Source organism: Coregonus lavaretus (assembly GCF_964263955.1).
Source record: "Coregonus lavaretus genome assembly, chromosome: 4".
Lineage (NCBI taxonomy): Eukaryota > Metazoa > Chordata > Actinopteri > Salmoniformes > Salmonidae > Coregonus > Coregonus lavaretus.
In genome coordinates, this window is record NC_139991.1 from 63,947,036 (window position 1) to 63,970,909 (window position 23,874).

The 23,874-nt window shown below is 44.8% G+C and overlaps 1 protein-coding gene across 1 annotated transcript; it reads right to left on the minus strand.

The window, feature by feature from the left end:
• Positions 1-345: 345 nt before the first annotated feature.
• Positions 346-23,719, minus strand: LOC311128321 (epidermal growth factor-like protein 7). The gene is made up of 9 exons (XM_084160428.1): positions 23,540-23,719; positions 13,545-13,791; positions 10,817-10,942; positions 6,582-6,694; positions 6,403-6,498; positions 6,059-6,259; positions 4,319-4,395; positions 2,880-3,042; positions 346-983 (listed from the first exon to the last, which is right to left on the minus strand). The coding sequence occupies exons 2-9, from the start codon at positions 13,613-13,615 to the stop codon at positions 964-966; spliced, it is 867 nt and encodes a 288-aa protein (XP_084016554.1). The 5' UTR covers positions 13,616-13,791; positions 23,540-23,719; the 3' UTR covers positions 346-963.
• Between the last annotated feature and the right edge of the window lie 155 nt (positions 23,720-23,874).

Here is a 23,874-nt window from a genome sequence, read left to right on the forward strand (position 1 = left end):
TGTACGGACACACACGACAACATAGAAGCCCATTGTAGTATCTGGTTAATATCGATGATGTAGTGTTTCTTGATTTCATAGAAATATCGATAAATGTGTTTGATGAATTCCTTGGAAAATAATCAATAAATGTCATTAATTTTTTCTTAAGGAGCTGATGTAGTTATTTATTGCTGTGTGTTTCCTAGCCTCGGAGACCCAGGCTTCGCAGACGAGATTTGGACCCTGCGAGACTGTTTCCTATCTCTCCATAGAATTGAAATCGGCAACTAGTAATGTGTTCAAATGAGATCTCTTGTTCTTCTTCCACGTGGAGCACACACAAGTCTTCTACTAGACATTTTTGATTAATCAATTTTATTACAAAAATTTACAAAACAAGGTAAAAAACAAAATACTATCTATTGTAGGTAGCTCTATGAAATAAGCACAAGGAATTATAACTTAAAAACATAAATACAGCTGTCCATGCGAGCCCCACCATGGGAGCTCTGACAGTGGACTGATGTGAACCTAAAACATGGAAACCAGATATTTCAGAGTGAAATTGGCAGTTTGAACTTTGACTCTCAGGTAATGTGGTAATGGGAGAATGAGGCCCCTGTAACCCTGTCACAGGTGGTGATGCTATTCTATGTCTCTCCGTAATACAGCAATGACATGAAATGACGCTGTTGGGAGTGAAGGAAAGGGACATTTAAATGGGTTGTCTGTGTCACTGACATATAGCACATGACAGGGTTGGTTGACAGGGTTGCCCATCATAGAGCTAGTGTTAGGGTTAGCCTTTGGGCTGGTATAGGAACAGGAATACACGAGTAGGCCTATGTTTTACTAATGTTCTTCCTCGTCCTCCCATATCGCTGGGCTGGGGCATGCATTCCATTCCTATTGTTATTGTGTTGTGGACTCAGACTTATGTGGAGATGTCTGGTTGGTGAGGGTGACCCAGTCCTGTTGTGTCTAATTCTCCTGGCAGGAACCTTTAGCAACACAGGACAAATCAATGTTACTATCCATAGTCAACCAAATCACTTCACATCCACTTCAAGCCATTACAGTTGAAGTCAGAAGTTTACATACACCTTAGCCAAATACATTTAAACTCAATTCTTGACATTTAATCCTAGTAAATATTCCCTGTCTTAGGTCAGTTAGGATCACCACTTTATTTTAAGAATGTGAAATGTCAGAATAATAGTAGAGAGAATGATTTATTTCAGCTTTCATTTCTTTCATCACATTCCCAGTGGGTCAGAAGTTTACATACACTCAATTAGTATTTGGTACCATTGACTTTAAATTGTTTAACTTGGGCTAATCGTTTCGGGTAGCCTTGCGCAAGCTTCCGACAATAAGTTTGGGTGCATTTTGGCCCATTCCTCCTGACAGAGCTGGTGTAACTGAGTCAGGTTTGTAGGCCTCCTTGCTTGCACACACTTTTTCAGTTCTGCCCACATATTTTCTATAGGATTGAGGTCAGGGCTTTATGATGGCCACTCCAATACCTTGACTTTGTTGTACTTAAGCCATTTTGCCACAACTTTGGAAGTATGCTTGGGGTCATTGTCCATTTGAAAGACCCATTTGCGACCAAGCTTTAACTTCCTGACTGATGTCTTGAGATGTTGCTTCAATATATCCACATAATTTTCCTTCCTCATGATGCCATCTATTTTGTGAAGTGCACCAGTCCTTCCTGCAGCAAAGCACCCCCACAGCATGATGCTGCCACCCCGTGCTTCACGGTTGGGATGGTGTTCTTCGGCTTGCTAGCGACCCCCTTTTTCCTCCAAACATAACAATGGTCATTATGGCCAAACAGTTCTATTTTTGTTTCATCAGAACAGAGGACATTTCTCCAAAAAGTACGATCTTTGTCCCCATGTGCAGTTGCAAACCGTAGTCTGGCTTTTTTATGGCTGTTTTGGAGCAGTGGCTTCTTTCTTGCTGAGCGGTTTTTAAGGTTATGTCGTTATAAGACTCGTTTTACATTTACATTTAAGTCATTTAGCAGACGCTCTTATCCAGAGCGACTTACAGTTAGTGAGTGCATACACTTTCATACTGGCCCCCCACCGGAAACGAACCCACAACCCTGGCGTTGCAAGTGCCATGCTCTACCAACTGAGCTACAGGATATAGATACTTTTGTACCTGTTTCCTCCAGCATCTTCACAAGGTCCTTTGCTGTTGTTCTGGGATTGATTTGCACTTTTCGAACCAAAGTACGTTAATCTCTAGGAGACAGAACACATCTCCTTCCTGAACGGTATGATGGCTGTGTGGTCCCATGGTGTTTATACTTGCGTACTATTGTTTGTACAGATGAACGTGGTACCTTCAGGCGTTTGGAAATTGCTCCCAAGGATGAACCAGACTTGTGGAGGTCTACAATTATTTTTCTGAAGTCTTGGCTGATTTCTTTTGATTTTCCCTTGATGTCAAGCAAATAGGCACTGAGTTTGAAGGTAGGCCTTGAAATACATCCACAGGTACACCTCCAATTGACGCAAATGATGTCAATTAGCCTATCAGAGCCATGACATCATTTTCTGGAATTTTCCAAGCTGTTTAAAGGCACAGTCAATTTAGTGTATGTAAACTTCTGACCCACTGGAATTATAAGTGAAATAATCTGTCTGTAAACAATTGTTGGAAAAATTACTTGTGTCATGCACAAAGTAGATGTCCTACTGACTTCCCAAAACAATAGTTTGTTAAAAAGAAATTTGTGGAGTGGTTGAAAAACGAGTTTTAATGACTCCAACCTAAGTGTATGTAAACTTCCGACTTCAACTGTATATGGCCACTTTGTCCTGTCCAACAAGAGGAGTACAACGAAAAAAACGTTTAAAACTTTGTCTTTATCCACTCACAGGTTCCGAGGCGTTCCTCGAGGAAGCCGATCTGTTCGCTAAGCGAGTCGATGCGGTCCAGCTGCTGGAAGGAGTGGGACAGGAAGCTGGTTTTCTCAGACACGCCCTCGTCCAGTGACATGGGGAACAGACTGGTGAAGGGGGCCAGGACCAACTGGAGCTTCTGGAGAGGAGGGAGAGGATAGGGAGAGAGGAGATTGGGAGAGCGAGGGGAGAGGTTTGGAAGAGGGAGGCAGGAGAGAGAAGGGAAGAGAGAGGGGGAGAGGTTTGGAAGAGGGAGGCAGGAGAGAGAATGGAAGAGAGAGGGGGAGAGGTTTGGGAGAGGGAGGCAGGAGAGAGAAGGGAAGAGAGAGGGGGAGAGGTTTGGAAGAGGGAGGAGAGGGAGGCAGGAGAGAGAAGGGAAGAGAGAGGGGGAGAGGTTTGGGAGAGGGAGACAGGAGAGAGAAGGGAAGAGAGAGGGGGAGAGGAGAGAGAAGGGAAGAGAGAGGGGGAGAGGTTTGGAAGAGGGAGACAGGAGAGAGAAGGGAAGAGAGAGGGGGAGAGGTTTGGAAGAGGGAGAGAGGAGAAGGGCAGTGGGAGGGAGAAAATATGAGGGGGTTTAGTTAGGGGTGCCCAAGTGCTTTCATACTGTTAAACATCATTAACTAATCAATCAATGTGTTCCCAGCACCACTGTACTGTATGTGACTAACACAACAACAGAGAGGATGACAGCAATACAGACCGTCTTGCCATCGCAGCGGTCGCTGTAATGTGAAAGTACTGCTATATTATACGGATCCTCCCATTTCAGCTGCCTGCATCCCCTCATTCACTTTTACTGTAATGCACGGAGCATTAACGACTTCTAATGAAAAACTCAAAGACGTTTAAAAGGTCACTATGACAGTCTGGCGTTTCAAAGGATACTGGGTTTTGTGAGTGCGTGTGTTCTCTGTTGATTAACAAATGTTAATGATTACATCTTGAGTGGTATTTGATAATACACCAGCGTAACAGTCTAACTTGTGTCTGCCTGGGGATGGTTCAGGGTGGGTGGTAGATGCTAGAGGGGCACTGGCAAGGGTTTAAGGGGGACTTTACAAGGGGCATGTACACTGGATAGGGAGGGAGAGGGTATGTACGCCTGTTTGTGAGAGGGTGTGAATGTGTGTGTACAAATGTTTTCCTACTTTATCAGGACCACAATCTCCTGACAAGTCACCAGAATGTTCTGACAAGGTAGGAAAACAACATATTTTTTGAAAAGTCAGGACTTTTTTAATGTCCTGAATTTGTTAAAATTCAATTTTTGGCTTGAGGGTTAGGTTTAGAGTGTGGGTTTAGGGAAAATAGGATTTTGAATGGGAATACATTTTTACTCCCCAGAAAGTCCTGAAAATTCCCCAAAGCATAGCTGTGTTGCAGGTGATGGTAGAGGACAGGGGGTGCAGTCATACCTGCTCCAGCAGCTCTACTCTTTTCTTCAGGCTCTGGACCTCCTCTGTGACGTTCTCAGTCAGCCCAAACCTTCCACCTGTAGACAACACACACAAACACATGAAAATACTGTGGATCACCAGTATCTAAAACACCCTCTAACAGCTCAATCTCTCCCAGATGTGAACTACTGAGACGAGCGGAAAGGGAGGAGGGGGAGGAATGACCCCCAGCAGATGAAGCTGGAATGAGAGCGGGAGTCCCAGGCCAAGAAGAGAGAGCGAGAGAGAAGGAAGAAAAAAGATGGAGGGAGGGAGGGAGGGAGGGAGGAAGGAGGGGTTCAGACGTGAGCTGTTACGGTCTGAGCAGGGCATTTATTCCCATGTTTATCTTGGTGATCTTCATCAACATCAGACCTCAGCCTGGATATGAACAGTTCATGGATATAATATGACCATTAACCAAGACAATACTGCTGCTGATGTTGATGCTGCGGCAGCCTGCTGGCCTTGCACTTTGTTGGCAAGGAGAACAGAACTGTACTGAGCCTGCACATATTCCCCCGGCGTCACTTTCACCAAGTACAATCTGTCATGTTTTTTACTGCTGTTTTTCTCTCTTTGTGTCTTTTAGTGTGTAAGACAATCTCTCCTGTATATCTCACCTCTATCCAGACAGACAGACAGACAGACAGACAGACATAAGAGTAGAGGAAATGATTAGTCTTTCTTTATGTGCGTACAGTATTGTACTGTATGCTCATTGTACTACAGTTTACTGGCTAACACAGTCTGAGAGAAATGGGAATTTTCTTGGGTTCCATCCAGACACTTCTAGACAGGGGAGGTTATTTTAGCCTGTTGCTAAGTTACGCCAAACACAGCACATCTATGGGAACTATGTTTTTCCTTTTCTTCAGTAATATGCAGCAGTTTAGAGAATAGCTTGAGTGTGTGAAAGTGTTGGAGAGGAAGATGTTTCACTCGATACTAAAGGAACGTTTTGTAACGGTTGGAAGTTTTCCTAAGTTAAAGATGGGGAAGGTAAGTCTACATCAGGGATGGGCAACTGCCCCCCCCCCCCCCTCCCGCAGATAGTTAGAATAGTAGAACAACATTTAGCTTAGGGACCCTGGCCCCAAAAGACTAGGGCCGGCTCTGACTGCATGTGTGGGTATGGATGTGGGTATGCAGACCCAGAAGCCACTGCAGCCACTCATGATGAGTTCTGATTTTTTGTGGCCCCCACCCCCATCAAAGTTGCCCATACCTGGTCAACATCAAACGGTTAGCTGATGTTCAAATAGTGGTTATCAGCATGGTTCATCAGGTCATACCGTACTGTACATGACCACACACTGTTGGTTGCTGACCGCATGTGGTCCACTTACAGTTGGTCTATCAATCTTTGTTATACTGGTTATCAGTGTGGTCCATCTGGTCATACCATACCCGACCACACTTTGTTGGTTGTTGACTGCATGCGGTCCACTTCGCAGTCTGTACCAGTCTCAGTGCATTATTACTCACGGTACGAGTAGAGTTTGGCATAGCGCGTACCAAAAGTAATAATGGACCAAGAGCCTGGCTGTGGTCCTGTCTGTCCTCCTCTTCACTCCCATAGGAGGCTTTGCTGAAACACACGCATACACACACGACACACATGCACGCACACACATGCTTGCACGCACACACACATAGCACACACACACACGTGATTGATTATCATGTCTGCGGATAAAGATAATGGTGGAGGTGTACCTGTATCACTGGAGGGGGGTCTGTGATCGTTTGCTGCTGTCTGACTGGGGCGGGTGGGAGGGGCAGGAGAAGGAGGAAGGTTCTCACAGGAGTGTGCGTCTCCTGCCAGCCTGTAGCCCTCTCTGCACACACAGCGGTAGCTACCTGCCATGTTCACACACTGATGAGAACAGGGCTGCTGCTCACTGCACTCATCCACATCTGACAGAGAGAGGGAGGAGAGACTGGGTGTCACTGATATTGTTTATTTTAGTGTACAAGCATTAGTGTGTATGCTTGCGCACGTGCGAGAGAGCGTATGTGTTCATGCATGAGCGCGTGTGTGTGTGTGTGTGTGTGTGTACCTGTTTGGCAGTGGCGTCCCATCCAGCCCAGAGGACAGGCACAGTAGTTGGGTCTTAAACATGTTCCTCCGTTCACACAGGACTGGCCACACACCGCTGGAGAGGACAGAGAGAAACTGAATAAAAATGAAAACACACACATACACACAGCATACTAGGAGAGTGTAAGCCCCCGTTACCTTGGTTACAGTTGTGTGAGTGGAGTCGTCGCCAGCCCGGGCAGCATTCTGGGTAAGAATGTGAGACTGGCACTGCTCTGGTCACCTGACGGTACGCCACCCTGTACACTGTCCTGGAGAAACACACAACAGAAAGTGACAGCTAGGTCAGACAGGGTCTTTACTGCCCACACAGAGCCAGTCAAATGGGTGTGAGTAATGATCCTGAGAAATTGAGACTAGTCTAACACTGTTGAGTAGCATTTGGTCCGATTCCCCTGTCTGACAACACTGTGTGCGTGCGGAGCTCCTGGAGTTTTCTCCATGTCAGCAGAGAAGAATGTAGAATGAGAATTCACAGGAATCTTAGGCTAGACCATGGACCAATGGTTACCAAGTGTGTGTGTGACAAGGGGGGTAGGATGTGGAAAGGATGGTAGGGGGTGAGGTTGACGCCAAGCCAGTTCTGTGTTCTGCTGTTTCACTGAAATCTGCTCAAATGTTTCCTGGCATTGTCCTCAGTGAGAGGGAGAGAGAGAGAGAGAGAGGGAAAGAGAGAGAGGGCGAGAGAGAGGGAAAGAGAGAGAGGGAGAGAGAGAGGAAGAGAGAGAGGGCGAGAGAGAGGGAAAGAGAGAGGGAAAGAGAGAGAGGGAGAGCGAGAGGGAGAGAGAGAGGGAAAGAGAGAGAGGGAAAGAGAGAGGGAGAGAGAGAGGGCGAGAGAGAGGGAAAGAGAGAGGGAAAGAGAGAGAGGGAGAGCGAGAGGGAGAGAGAGAGAGGGAAAGAGAGAGAGGGAGCCTCACAAAAGATGTCTCACAAATTAATCAGTAACATCAGCCTCATGGTGGGAAGGAAAGTTTATAATTATAGTTGTCGGCTGGGAGAGGTCTGCTGCGTTGCCCACATTACTGTGCAGAGAGAGAGAGAGAACAAGGGAAAGGGAGAATGAAGGAGAGAGAGAAATGAAGGAGGGAAAGAATGAAAGAGTGCGTAAGCACAGAGGGAGAGGTTGTCCAAGATAAACACAGCAGTGGTCTCTGTGGGCTGGCTGTTCATTTCCCGTAGTTACACAAATTGCTTGATATTTATATTCCACCAAAATATGTACCGCCGTGACCCACTTCTGTGTCCAAGTATGATATGAGAGAGAGACAAAGAGAGACATAGAGAGAGAGGGGGGGGAGAGAGAGAGACAGAGAGAGGGGTGGGGGAGAGAGACAGAGACAGAGAGAGAGGGGGGGAGGGGGAGAGAGAGACAGAGAGAGGGGGGAGAGAGAGGGGGGAGAGAGAGACGGGGGGGAAGTCGGAGAGAGAGGGGGGAGAGAGAGAGAGGGGGGAGAGAGAGAGACAGAGAGAGAGGGGGGGTAAAGGGGGGAGAGAGACAGAGGGGAGGGGGGAGAGAGAGACAGAGAGGGGGGTAAGAGGGGGGGAGAGAGAGAGACAGCGAGGGAGGGGGGAGAGAGAGAGAGACAGAGAGAGGGGGGGGAGAGAGAGAGCCATAGAGAGAGGGGGGGGAGTCGGAGCGAGACGGAGAGAGACATAGAGAGAGGGGGGGGGGAGAGAGAGACAGAGAGAGGGGTGGGGGAGAGAGACAGAGACAGAGAGAGAGGGGGGGAGTCGGAGCGAGACGGAGAGAGACATGGAGAGAGGGGGGGAGAAAGAGGGAGTGAGACAGAGAGAGACAGAGGGGGAGAGAAAGAGGGAGAGTGCCGAGAGAGGGGGGAGAGAGAGACAGAGAGAGGGGGGAGAGGGAGAGAGACAGAGGGAGGGGGAGAGAGAGAGACAGAGAGGGGAGAGAGAGACAAGGGGGGGGGGAAGGAGAGAGACATGGAGGCGGGGGTAGAGAGAGACAAAAACAGAGATGGAGCGAGGACAGCGGCAGGTCTTCTACTGGAGGGATAAGACTCATCAACTCTGTCAAAACATATCAGGAGTTGTTTACCTTCTTTAGAGCGTAGCCCAGCTAACAAATAAACATTGTAGAACATTGTATAACCTCACCGTAACATCTTCTGTGTCAGAGATTAATGTATTGCATGAGGTTGGCTGAGGCCAGACTGTATAGACAATGCTAAATATGTGGTCCTCTGTAGCTCAGTTGGTAGAGCATGGCTCTTCTTGCAATGCCAGGATAGTGGGTTCGATTCCCATACATAAAAATAAAAAATAGAAAAGCGTCTGCTAAATGGCATATATTAAATATGGTACAGCTGGGAACAGACTGGACGATGGTCCCTGCTTGTGTAGTTAATAAATGATGTCCTGTTTGGGCAGAGTTGAATGGGCAGTGATATGGACCTTGTGGTGTCATTAGCATGGTATTAGGGGTGTGCTGACATGGCCATACTCTGTAAATTTACAGTTGATAGTCGAATCGGATGATACTCATGATCTAAAAAAAATTAAACGTTTTAATATGCCTAACTAGATGTTGGAAAAATACCTATCTCCCTGCACGTTTATAGACCAAACAAGCTGCAGATTAGGAGCCATAGAGTGGTCTGTATCCTCAACAAGTTTGCTATCAGTCAGAATGCGCGTCAGCATTCCATATTTTTCCCTACCCTCGCCCTGCTTGTTAGATATTATGCACATGATAGTTTGATAGCAAACGTCCTTGCCATATGATGTATCATAGTAGCAGACTAACAAAAGGTAGCAGTAATGTTCCCTCAAATGTTGGGGGGCACTGAGCAAATTTTAGGTCTTGTGAGCGGAAATTTGAACTTGCGTTTAAGGTGACAACTGAGGCTATACCCTTACAGTTTTAGACAGTAGGCAATAGGCTATTGTGGCTATTTAAGTATAATGTAGGCCTAACAACAAAACCAATGGAGCAAATCCCATAACATTTTCACATGGAAATAGCTTTTGATTTCTATGATATAGTCTACAGTAGCCTATATGTGGTGTCCAATGCAGGCCTACATTGCATGAGACTTTTAAAAACCTTTTTACATTATGAAGAGCTTGACATTAATTTATGATTTTTTTACTTGGTCTGTAACACCATGGGCCAAATAGGGGACTGTAAATTGCATTGTATTGTGTTGCATAATGCAAGAAACCACTTTACAAAATACCATTTATTATTATTACTATACAGAGAATTTGACAATGTAGGCAACCCCTCTGCCTATTGGCTTATTTGCATATTCAAGCCTGTCTCAAAATACAACACTGCCCCTTTAATTAAGACATAAGATTTTTACCTGACTGGTTTTTCAAAGACAGCTTGAAATGTAGCCTACACATTTTGTGCTCTTGTAGGAAGCAGTAACTCCCCATTGCTGACCTATACTTATCTATAACCCAGCTAATAACTCGGTAACTAGCAAAGAAGATCAACAAATGTGCACACCACCCTGCGGTCTGATCTGAACTGATCTGAAAAGCGCATTCACTGTCAGGTGATTGAAAGACTGCACTTGGGCTACCCCCGCCAATAGAATTCTACTCCGTTGCACTCTGGCTCTGCCTACAACAAAATCACAGACTCAATCTTGCAAAGTTAGATTTGTTTTGGATTGTTGCATTGAAAAGGGGCTGATATAATGTTGATTCGATCACAGAAAAAACGTTGATCTATATAGTGCAAACTAAAGGGGCGGACTCAGTGAAGTTCAATCTCTTGCGTCTCTGCGTGGCCTGGCATTTGTTCTGCGTGGCAGTCCTGGAGGAGGTGCGCAGCCGCGCACGCATGCAGCTTAGAGAGAACATTGGGCAGCAGCAGTCTGAATGATCAGACCAAAACAGAGAAGTGAAAGTGATCGGGTGAAATTATGAAGCAAATGGACCGAGAAATACAGCTTCACTCTATCCAATTAGTTCAGCAGAATCAACGTACAGCCCGCCCTTCTCTTTACAGACAGGCAAACTAGCCAGTTGAGTTATTTAGACTACGTAGCACCTCACCTGACTGACTGACATGAGAAAGATGCCTTCTGGCACCCGAAAAGTAATTTATTTCCGATCACGGATAATTACAAAAAATACTCCAATCATAATTGTATCCAGAAAATTGCCCATATTCCTTTACGATACTCATTTTGTCCGACTAATCGGCACACCTCTACTGTACATGGTATTATGATAAGATTAGGTGGGATGTTCCCACTGGGCACAGACGTCAATTCAATGTCTATTCCACGTTGGTTCAACGTCATGTGGAAACAACGTTGACTCAACTAGTGTGTGCCCAGTGGGTTTGCAGTGATAGCGACAGTAGTGGTCATGAGAGTCATGGCTGTGTCTCTTACTTGTAGGTGCTACAGAGGCGGTGCCCCTGACACAGGGTGATGTAGGGTTTGTGAACGGGCTGGACGAACGACTCTGTCGTGGTGACGACACTGCTGTGATGGATATCTGTGCCACACATCCTCCTCCTGCAACACACAGGTAGGAACACACAGGTGAGACCACACACACAGGTAGAGACTAGTGAGGTATTCTTTGGAACATATGAGAACTGTGGGTCCGATTCCTGGGTCCACCCATACGTAAAAAAGTTATGCATGCTTAACTGTTAAAAGCATCTGCTAATTGGCATATATTATATTAAATTAGGACTCTGTTGTTATCAGTCTGTCACTGTGTTAGGTTTAACAGCTAGCTACACTCCAAGTCATGAAATTCAACATAATCATAAATCTTTGACATCAAATGAACCATTTACTTAATGTTGGAAGTGAAATCACTGACAGGAATTGTAATGGTTTAAAATGTGAAATTACACCACTTACTCTCTATTCCCTCTGAAGCGTTCACCTATAGAATGTGCTGTGTCAGGGACAGTTTGAGACTGGGTTTAAAACCTGGTGTGGTGGTCTCTCTTAACCAGTCTGAGAACTAATCAGTCGGTCAAGCATTTTAACCCTAAGTTGATGACGTGACCTCGAGGTCTCTGTGTCAATGGCAGTTAACTGACATGTAATTGATGCTGATTGGCCAATGTAATTGCCACTGAACCTGTCAGAGTTGAGAGTCACCTCTAACCTTTCATCGCCCTTTGATCTTTCGTGAGGGTTGTAGTTTGTTTTGGTCTCTGGCCAAATCAACTGAGATCTCAAAGATAGAACCTGCATCTCCTTAGAGTTGACATAGGTCTAATAGTATTAAGACAGGCAGGTTGAGCTTTGGTGGTCCCAAAGTGTCACCGTCGTTAATGTTTAACTGTATATCAGTATACATTTACTCAGGGTGAGAATGTTAAGTGAAGCAAATAACCATTTTAAATATATACAGTGAGGGAAAAAAGTATTTGATCCCCTACTGATTGTGTACGTTTGCCCACTGACAAAGAAATGATCAGTCTATAATTTTAATGGTAGGTTTATTTGAACAGTGAGAGACAGAATAACAACAAAAATATCCAGAAAAACGCATGTCAAAAATGTTATAAATTGATTTGCATTTTAATTAGGGAAATAAGTATTTGACCCCCTCTCAATCAGAAAGATTTCTGACTCCCAGGTGTCTTTTATACAGGTAACGAGCTGAGATTAGGAGCACACTCTTAAAGTGAGTGCTCCTAATCTCAGCTTTTTACCTGTATAAAAGACACCTGTCCACAGAAGCAATCAATCAATCAGATTCCAAACTCTCCACCATGGCCAAGACCAAAGAGCTCTCCAAGGATGTCATGGACAAGATTGTAGACCTACACAAGGCTGGAATGGGCTACAAGACCATCGCCAAGCAGCTTGGTGAGAAGGTGACAACAGTTGGTGCGATTATTTGCAAATGGAAGTAACACAAAAGAACTGTAAATCTCCCTCGGCCTGGGGCTCCATGCAAGATCTCACCTCGTAGAGTTGCAATGATCATGAGAACGGTGAGGAATCAGCCCAGAACTACACGGGAGGATCTTGTCAATGATCTCAAGACAGCTGGGACCATAGTCACCAAGAAAACAATTGGTAACACACTACGCCGTGAAGGACTGGAATCCTGCAGCGCCCTCAAGGTCCCCCTGCTCAAGAAAGCACATATACAGGCCTGTCTGAAGTTTGCCAATGAACATCTGAATGATTCATAGGAGAACTGGGTGAAAGTGTTGCGGTCAGTTGAGACCAAAATCAACCTCTTTGGCATCAACTCAACTTGCCGTGTTTGGAGGAGGAGGAATGCTGCCTATGACCCCAAGAACACCATCGCACCGTCAAACATGGAGGTGGAAACATTATGCTTTGGGGGTTTTTTTCTGCTAAGGGGACAGGACAACTTCACCGCATCAAAGGGACGATGGACGGGGCCATGTACCGTCAAATCTTGGGTGAGGGCATTGAAAGCCAGGGCATTGAAAATCGGTCGTGGATGGGTATTCCAGCATGACAATGAACCAAAACACACGGCCAAGGCAACAAAGGAGTGGCTCAAGAAGAAGCACATTAAGGTCCTGGAGTGGCCTAGCCAGTCTCCAGACCTTAATCCCATAGAAAATATGTGGAGGGAGCTGAAGGTTCGAGTTGCCAAACGTCAGCCTCGAAACCTTAATGACTTGGATAAGATCTGCAAAGAGGAGTGGAACAAAATCCCTCCTGAGATGTGTGCAAACCTGGTGGCCAACTACAAGAAACGTCTGACCTCTGTGATTGCCAACAAGGGTTTTGCCACCAAGTACTAAGTCATGTTTTGCAGAGGGGTCAAATACGTATTTCCCTCATTCAAATGCAAATCAATTTATAACATTTTTGACATGCGTTTTTCTGGATTTTTTTGTTGTTATTCTGTCTCTCACTGTTCAAATAAACCGAACATTAAAATTATAGATTGATCATGTCTTTGTCAGTGGGCAAACGTACAAAATCAGCAGGGGATCAAATACTTTTTTCTCTCACTGTAGCCTTCAATTAACTGCGTAAATGGTTGGTGTGTAACTGAAGCTAGAGGCCCATGTAGCCGAGCCATCCCAAGGACCAATATCTTAACCGACCAATGAGTGACGGCCAATAACAAACACAGGAAATGGAATGAGGGAGCGGTTACCCATGGAACTGTGGAGTGGCCATCACATGGAGGATGAAGAGTGAGGAGGAGATGAGGAGTGTTTGGTACATGTCTCCCTCTTCTTTCTCACGTTCACTCGGTCTTTCCCTCGCTCTCTCTGTCCGATGGGAGAAGAAAGGAGGATGAGGGGAAGGGGAGAAGGGCTGTGGCTGTGTCTCTCTCACTCTCTCTCTCTCTGATGTTAGAGCCCCTTGTGTTAGACCTCTAGCAGGATGATGACAGCTACCTGTAGGGACACACAGAGGGACAAACACAGAGGTTAGGGGTCAGAAAGTGAAGAGTAACTTCTGTTCACTCTTTCATGCATTTCCACTTGACGTTTCCACTCCACTTGTGATGCACAGACGACCCGGGTTTGAACCCCAGTTGGTCATTGCAACATATATCACCTTTTAGAGAATCCTTGATAGAAATAAGTTCACTGAGTTCTAACATCAGAGACAGTACTAGCTTCCTTCTCCACTCTCATATCTGATGTGGAAGGCTTAAGTGTTACCCCCACTTATAAACACGCAAACAGAATCCATCTCCTAACATTCCAGAAAACATCTCTCTATAGCGTAATATGGGCCACTTGAGAGACTCACTCTGACCAATGAATGCTGTCATACTGTCAGCTGTGTCGTGTCAGTGAGAACACTCAAACCACCCACCCACTCTCCCTCCTCCTCCTCCTCCCACTCCTCCTCGCCCCCCTTCTTTTTTTTACCATTATTTTACCAGGTAAGTTGACTGAGAACACATTCTTATTTCCAGGAACGACCTGGGGAATAGTTACAGGGGAGAGGAGGGGGGATGAATGACCCAATTGGAAGCTGAGGATGATTGGGTGGCCAAGATGATATGAGGGCCAGATTGGGAATTTAGCCAGGACACTGGGGTTAACACCCCTAAACTTCCACTAGAGCTTCACCCAGAGCTACCCTGAAAGCATTAGACCAGTAGAGCTGTGGTGAAAGGTCCTAATAGAGGACATTAAACAGTGTCAGAGCCCAGTCTCCAACCCCCATCTACCACACTTTAGTCATAAACAATTCGCTTTAAAGGGCAGGTAGGGTTGAGCACGCTGAAATATTACAGACTTACTGCTTGACTTTGAACCTCAAATCGAGTTCTGGAGTGATAGTGTAACATAAAGAGCAATGGGCAATGTAATAATTTAAGTTAAAACAGATGGTGCATACTGTTCTAATACTATGCCAAGGTTGAATCTGCAGTGAAGAGTGTAGCTCTGTTACTAAAATAAGGTCAGGATTCAATCCGGAAGATCCACGTTGTAGCGCGGTTGACATTTCTGATTGAGCCAACATCTGCATTGTTTGAATGCCGTCTCTGCGACTGCGGTAACATTGCCTTTAAATGGTGCATTGCCAAAATGAGACGATCAGATTGAATCCTGGCCTAAGATGTTGTAATGGAATGGGGTACAGGTGGGGGGTTTGAGAGGTAGACACACACACACACAGAAAGACAGAAAAAAAAGAGAGAGAGAGGTCAAGTCAGAGACTCAGAGAAACAGTACGACTCGCTCTGTATTATAAGAAATGTGCCAGTGATTAACATACCAGCACTGACATGTATTTCACTTGACTGCAAATGACTCGTTCAACATTCACTACATTCACACTAGGGTTGAATGGCGGGAACCCGGTTACCGAGATTTACCGCCCAAAACCACTCCATTTTCCCCGAGATAAATAACAGTGAGAAACCAGTAAATTATAATAAATTATATATATGAACAGCATGGCGTGAAATGGAACTGTTAAATTATATGCAATGTCTAAATCTGGCTTCTCTATGGCCTCTGCATGATGAATCATCAACGCTCAGGGTGGGGACAGACAGCCCATCTCAGTATGGAGCGCAGTTCACAATGCATTATATACCTATCATCTCATCATGGTAACTTTTTTTCTTGTGACAGATAGGCCTAGTTTGGTGCAGCATAGCCTATGCTACAGTAATATAAAGACAGAATGCATGTAATTTACCCATCTCCATCTGGCCACCTTCGGGGTCACCTCATTTTTTTATTGCAAAGATTGTGTTTATTTATTGCAGCTGCAGTTTTAAAACAGCCCATCACTCAAATATCGTTGCTTTAAATCAGTGCACGCCGAGCACTCTCTCGCAGTCTCTTTCTCTCCTTCAACTCCATTCAAATTGCATCCAAAATAGAAAATCCTGTTCTAGATTGATATATAGCCCTATATATAGATGTCCTAGCCTACCTCTTTCAGGTAATATAATTCAATGCAGTATTAGCCTTATATTTAGCTAATTAATGATGGGTTATGCATAATGCGCTTCTGACTTGTAGCCTCTGTCTCTTGCGCAATACGCACGCACCTGTGTTCCGCTGGCCTCTCTCGTTAAAAAATGCTTCTTAGCTCTTGGAGTCCCATGCAGGAAAAGCTAGACTAGAATAGCATTTCTTAAACCAATAGACTATTCGAAGAGGGACGCAAGCTCTTGTTTACTGAATGTTAAATACAGCAGCCAATAGAACTCACGGGTAGTTCGAAAGAAGAGTGAACGCGCGATGGTGAAGTGAAAGCCTTCTGCATCTAATTCTAGTCCTATATTATTCAAGGATGCCATTAGAATGATGAAGATAAGGACCACAAAACTTATTTCATTTAACTGTTGAAAGCGAGGAAGGAATGAAGCAACAATAGAGAGAGAAAGAGGAGGTAGGCTAATAACATTAGGGGAAATATTATGGAAGGTATCTATGTGTCAGCCTACTAATTATACAAATAGGCTATTATTTTTCCAAATTAAAATCGAATTCGCTAGCCTCTACTTGTAACTTTGTAGGCTGCATGTGCTGCACCAGATTTGCATGTTCTCTTCTGCTTTATCATGTGTGTAATTCCAGTCATATAATCCAGTATAATACAATACAGTACTGTAATACAGTCCACACACAAAAAGATTAACCTACTGGAGCTAGTTTCATTTATTTACCCAAGAGAGCATATAGCTAGCTACATCTATGGGCTTTTATGTTTTTCTGTCATGTGTAATGTGCAGTAGCCTATATCATATATGTATTGGATAACAGCACAATCATTTGGGCTTTTTTGGGCTTGTGAGCTAGATGGTTTGTCGGGCGGTAGGTTGTGTGTGTGGGTGGGTGGGCGGGCGCGTGTGTCTATGTCCATGTGTGGGTGTAAACATTGACCATGCTCTCTTTGCTGGGTTAATGTTCCCTGCTAACCAACATCCTGTAGACTCCTCTGGCACTGGACCCCTACTGTCCCAGTACATCACTGGGGCCAAGCTTCCTGACATCCAGGAACTATATACTAGGCGGTGTCAGAGGAAGGCCCAAAAAATTGTCAAAGACTCCAGTCACCCAAGTCATAGACTGCTCTCTCTGCTACCGCACGGCAAGCGGTACCGGAGCGCCAAGTCTAGGACCAAAAGGCTCCTTAACAGCTTCTACCCCCAAGCCATAAGACTGCTGAACAATCAAATGGCCACCCGGACTATTTACATTGACCCCCCTCCTCCCTTTGTTTTTCCACTGCTACTACTCACTGTTTATTATCTATGAATAGTCACTTTACAAATTACCTTGACTAACCTGTACCCCCGCACACTGACTCGGTACCGGTACCCCTGTATATAGCCTCATAATTTTTATGTAATTAACTTGTGTTACTTTTTGATTTAATTAAATTTTTTGACTTTAGTTTATTTAGTAAATATTTTCTTAACTCTATTTATTGAACTGCATTGTTGGTTAAGGGCTTGTAAGTAAGCATTTCACTGTGTTGTATTCGGTGCATGTGACAAATAAAATGTGATTTGATTTGATGATGACATGTCATGCTTCCGAGTGGCGCAGCAGTCTAAGGCACTGCATCTCAGTGCTTGAGGCGTCACTACAGACCCTGGTTCGATTCCAGGCTGTATCACAACCGGCCGTGATTGGGAGTCCCATAGGGCCACGCACAATTGGCCCAGCATCGTCCTGGTTTGGCCGGTGCAGGCCGTCAATGTAAATAAGAATTTGTTCTTAACTGACTTGCCTAGTTAAATAAAGGTAAAATAAAAAATAAAAATGAGAGGGCTGTTTACCCGTCACTCCCCACCACAGCCAGGCCACAGGGAGAAAGGTGACATCATGGGGTGTCTATTCCCTATGTAGTGCATTACATTTGACCAGGGCAGATAGGGCTCTGGTCAATAGTAGTGTACTATGTAGAGAATAGGGTGCCATTTGGGACTCAGCCATGGAGCCAACAGGGCGGTCTGGATGATAATAATAAGATAATATGCCATTTAGCAGACGCTTTTATCCAAACCGACTAACAGTCATGTGTGCATACATTTTTACGTATGGGTGGTCCCGGGGGATCGAACCCACTACCCTGGCGTTACAAGCGCCATGCTCTACCAATTGAGCTACAGAGGACCACATGATGCCCTGAGAAACCGCACCGCTGGTTTAGTGGTTTTATTAGAACCCCTGATCCGCCCTAAAACCCAGGACATTGTTATAGCTCTGTTATATTGTCTATTGACTCACACACACACACACATACCCACACCAAGGCGACACACACACACACACACACACACACATGCATACATATAACGCACATGCACGTGCGCACACACACATACACACACAGAGACAGATCCTTTGTGAGGCCAGGGTGAACTCACACTGACCTGTATTTCAGAACATAAAGTGAAGATAGGTCTACCTCCAGCTCTGTCCCATAATCTCTTCCTAGCTCCCTTTACACTCTGTTAGATTGATGGAGAACTATAGCAGGAGTTTGGTTAACCTTCAGAAGAGCTGGGGGTACTCTGACTCTAAATGTTGATTTAGCCTCCAAGAGAGCAGTATGATGGCACTACAGTTAACCTGGGTTACATCCCAAATGGCACCCTGTTACCTATATAGTGCACTACTTTTGACCAGGGCTCATAGGGCTCTGGTCAAATGTAGTGCACTATATAGGGAATAGGGTGCCATTTGGGATGAAAAAGCAGACCTGGAGTTGATCCTATATAGGCCAGAGCCTTGGTTCTTGTTCTAGCCGATAGCATAACACTAATGTTACCCTGGGGGGTTGCTCTTAGCCTTGGGCTAGCAGCTAGCTTGACAGGGAACAAAGAGTTCGCCTGCATCGCAAATGTCACCCATACTTTAGTTTTAACCAGAGCCCTATGTGCCCTGGTCAAAAGTAGTGCACTATATAGGTAACAGGGTGCCATTTGGGACATAGACAGAGTTAGGCTGGAGGTGCCGCTAAGCCCTGGCTGACAGCGTGCATGTCTCACTGATCCTCTATTGGCTCCACTCCCAGAGAGCAAACACGCAAACCTTACTCAGATTGGGTTCATTCACAAATCGCCACAGCGATAGTACAGTACAGCCTAGCTCCAGTCTGCTCTTATCTTTAGAGTAGTTAAAGTGCAAATGTTAAGTATCAAAGAAGACCTTAGGGTGTGCAGCTATCACAGCCTTGCTGCCTGACAAAGTGCCTGGTGTGGTTTGAGAACATCATAGCCGGCAGCCGTGTTGCTGATGATTAGATTGTAGTTAAATGTAAGGCTGCGAGACCGGTTACTGCTGCCAATAGTCGAAGTCATACTCCCACAGGGAATATAGTACATATAATAACCTGAGATATAGGTGGATGATATCAACACGTAATTGAACCTACAATCTTGTCGGTTTCATACAATCCATTTCTACAGACATTATCCTCTCTAATAGAAACATATTAAGCCAAGCAGCCAATGCCTGGGTTCACTCTCCCTGCACAACAGACACAACATGACACTCCCCTCCACAGGTGATAAAGCACCATATAGGAAAGACTTTTATACAATAAAGACCCATACAAACAACTCTCCCTTTACCCCATACTCCAATATCTCAGTGCCCCCCTTCCACCCCCTTCCTCTCTGCAGTGTCCCAGGTGACCCCACCCAGGCAGATGTCCATGCTGACAGACAGACATACAGACAGGTGAAGAGTGGCTGGGGGCTGCCTATCTGTCTAAGTGTGGAAGATATCTCCCTAATGGCTTCAGACAGTGGGATCAACTTACAACACAACGTGCCTGTCGGGGGGTTACCAAGGTCAGGCCCAAGGAGGGGTTATGGACGGTGAGTTGGGTGGGGGGACAGACTACCACATCTGTGTCTGAGGGTTTCTCCCCTGTGGAAAGATAGAGAGGGGATGGTAGGGGAACGCAGGTAGCCTAGCGTTTGGAGCATTGGACCAGTAACCGAAAGGTCGCTAGTTCGAATCTCTGAGCCGACATGGTGAAAAATCCAGGGTCGCTGTTGATAATGGCAGACCCTGGCCGTGACCCCACTCCCCCGGTCGGAGTTGGGATATGCAAAGAACACCAGGGTTGTGGGTTCAATTCCCACGGGGGACAAGTACGGGGGGAAATAAATGAAAAATGTATGCACTCACTACTGTAAGTCGCTCTGGATAAGAGCGTCTGCTAAATTACTAAAATATAAAAATGGGAAGGGTGGGCAGGACAAGGGCAGGTCAAAAGTCACTGCCGTTTCCATGTTCAGATAAAAAAGTGTGTTGGCTGTAAGGTGAAGAGCACACACCTCTACCTTCCTGAATGGATTACCTAAGATAATTATGTCATACCCCTGGGGATGCGTGAGAGTGCATGAGGTGAGATTTGACACTGGCAGAATCATAAACCAAAGCCATTGACTCTGACTGAGACATGCTGTGTATCTTCCCTGACTGCATGGAGCCCTAAAACACACACAGTTCACACTGTGAGTTCACCTCCAGTTCACACTGTGAGTTCACCTCCAGTTCACATTGTGAGTTCACCTCCAGTTCACACTGTGACTTCATCTCCAGTTTACACTGTGACTTCATCTCCAGTTCACACTGTGAGTTATCCTCCGGTTCACACTGTGAGTTCATCTCCGGTTCACAATGAGACTTAATCTCCGGTTTACACTGTGACTTCATCTCCAGTTCACACTGTGACTTCATCTCCAGTTCACACTGTGACTTCACCTCCAGTTCACACGCAGCACGATCTAACCAGAACTCTCCCCAGCCGAGAACACAGTACTCTGAGTCAAATCAGACCTGGCCAAACAAAACAAAACAAAACTGAACAGCTTCACCTGGACTGATGAATGGGTTAATTGCTCAAGTGTTCTGAACTCCAACCTGGTCTTAGAGCATTTCGTATTATTCTCTACGTACATTTGAGATACTCCATTTAATGTTACGTTTCATGTGGTATGTATTAATTTGTGGCTGTCCATCACCCATTTCATATGATATGTTCTGAATTACAATTTGTATTATATGTTACAAATTTGCAAAACATATGATATGTTAAGAAATCTAGCTAGGTGGCTAGGTGGCTAACGTTAGCTAGCTGGCTAATGTTAGCTAGGCTAGGGGTTAGGGTTAGGGGTTAGGGTTAAGTTTATGAGTTAGGTTAAAGGGTTAAGGTTAGGGGAAGGGTTAGCTAAAAGGGGTAAAGTTAGGGTTAGAAGAAGAAAAGTTGCTAATTAGTTAAAATGCTAAAGTTGTCCGTGATGAGACTCGAAATCACAACCTCTGGGTTGCTAGACATTCGCGTTATACGCCCATCCATCCACCCTGACCAACCACCCTGCTTTCGTTTTTGCCTTAAGTAACCATCTGTCTTATGTAACCTTACCAAACTTAACATATCATACTAATTTGAGTGTCCGGGATTTACATTTACATTTACATTTTAGTCATTTAGCAGACGCTCTTATCCAGAGCGACTTACAGTTAGTGAGTGCATACATTATTTTTTTATTTTTTTCATACTGGCCCCCCGTGGGAATCGAACCCACAACCCTGGCATTGCAAATGCCATGCTCCAACTGAGCTACATCCCTACATTTACTATGTTATGTCTAGTCTACGAGACCAGGCTGTGAACTCTGGTAAATATTGATCTAGTTGAGAAATTAAAATATTGTTCTTTCTGCTAATGAGCTTGGCATTCAAAGTAAACAACAGCTATGCCAGCAGTCAATGGATGGAACATGCCCTCATTACCCTGGTCTAGTCCAGGGTTTCCCAAAGTCGGTCCTAGGTCCTACCCTGGGTGCACGTTTTGGATTTTTGCCCTAGCACTACACAGCTGATTAAGCTTGATGATGATTTGGTTATTTGAATTAGCTGTGTAGTGCTAGGGCAACACTGGTCTAGTCAATGCATCATTATATAATTAAGCAGTTGACACAAGTGACACATTTCTTACAGTGGCCAACAGACGGCAGTGTTTTACAATACTTTCATCATTAGATCACACACCGCAAACTTGACTCTGAGCCAGAGATGCTCTTGCTCTTCTTTCTAACTCACTCTCGCATACACACACGCACGCACACGCAGGCACATACACTTATATCCACTTATTCTCAGTAGCCTACAACATAATGCAAAAGTTACCGATGTTAATCATAGTCACAAAGTATATCAAGCTTAGCCTATAGAAATTATAGCATTGATATGGTCATATCAAAAGTAAAAGTAAGCGGATCGTACACGTAGGCTATATAATTAATGGGCTGAAATGGAATGAAAACGTGCAACTTACAAGTCTCGGATATAGTAATTCCAATGTGCTCCTTGTAATTTTGTGAAATTAAGTGATATTCTTTTTCACTTTCAAATGTACAACTATACCATGTGCAGCTAAGTAGCCATGCACTGTTTCCTTGCCCAAAATGTGAAATGCCTAGCAAAACGGAAAAAACCTTCTCGGTCGAAACCACTCACTAAACATAGGCTAGTAAGTAGCCTAGTGAGCGTTTCCCTGTGAGTCGTCTTGTGTTATAGCCTTGTAGTAATATCTCTGTCAGTCGAGATGCAGGTTCCGTCTCCGTAAGTAGCCAACAAACCTACTGTCAGAGTGCGCATGGGGGGTACCCGCGGCAGCACCTCCTCCGGCTCTAGCCAGCTGGGTGTCCGACCGCGACGGGTCGAGGGGGGACTCCCCGCGTTACGTTACTACACGGAGATTTCACATGAATTTATTTGTAGGCTATTACAAGCGCTACCGTGGCCTAGAGCGAAAGAAACTGGAGTTGCATTGGAGAAAGAGATTATGCTTTGGGCGTCTTTTGAAAATACTAGGCTACAGGTCCTAAAAATAGCAGCATCCCCATTAATGTTTTGTTGTCTATTTCTAGCAGAGCTATTGATAGCCTAGGCCTACCAGGGAAAATGACAACCCACTGGGCAGAAACCTCAATTCAACGTCTAAAATCACGTTGGTTCAACATAATTTCATTGAAATGATGGGAATTTTCTCATATAAAATGTGATACATTTTGTTGAAATATGACAACTTTCTAAATAGATTGTTAAATGTAGGCTAATTGTTGCTGTAGCGTACAACATTCTCAGACATTAATAAATATATATTTTTGCAATGAGCTGACTAACATAATGCTTGGGAGTGCATTACATCAATAACATGAAGGCCTATCATATCCCAATGTCTCAAGCTATTTTCTCAAGGTTATCAAGTATAGGCTACATCCCCTCCATCCCCGCCATTGTGCCACACCCACGACGAATTGGCAATTTCCATTTAGACAGGCGCATAAATGGTCATAGCATATCATAAAGCTATTCCGTTTCGCGCCCTTAGTCGTTTCGCGCCCGTCGTAGTGGTCGGCTGTGGCTTGATCTGAACGGGTCCCATTGATATGGCAATGATGTGGCATCTTTGAATGAGTGGTTAGTAAGGTTAGGCTATGCATGTCTAATATTACATCCAAATAGACCTGTGTCCTTTTACTGGTGGCAGTAGGCCTAGAAGATGGCTCAATAGCAACCTTTGTTTCATCAACACAATCAAAACATCTTGCATAAGTATAGTAAATACGTTTTTTCTTCAAAAGTTAATCAAATTATGAGTTTTAAGATAAACGAAAAAACTACTACTTCTTACCCCCTCAGTATGAGGTCATGTGGTGGTGCGTATCGCGCGCGCTGAGCAGATGCTGCCATGGGAACCAACTCCAACCATTTGACAGCCAGTTTAGAGGACTCTTCCATCGTTACAATGTATTTTGTAATAAAATAATAAATAACTAAACGGTTATGTTTAGATGCTCCCCGTGAACCGACTGGAGAGAAATGAAATGACTTTGGGCGTTTTTCAGTTGCTTTTTATGCAGAGCTTCCTGTGGAACTCAGGAATTGGATGGACAATCCCAAACCGGAATTCCTGTGAGTGTTTCACGCTGATAAAACCATTCTACTGCACAAACACTCTTCATCCTG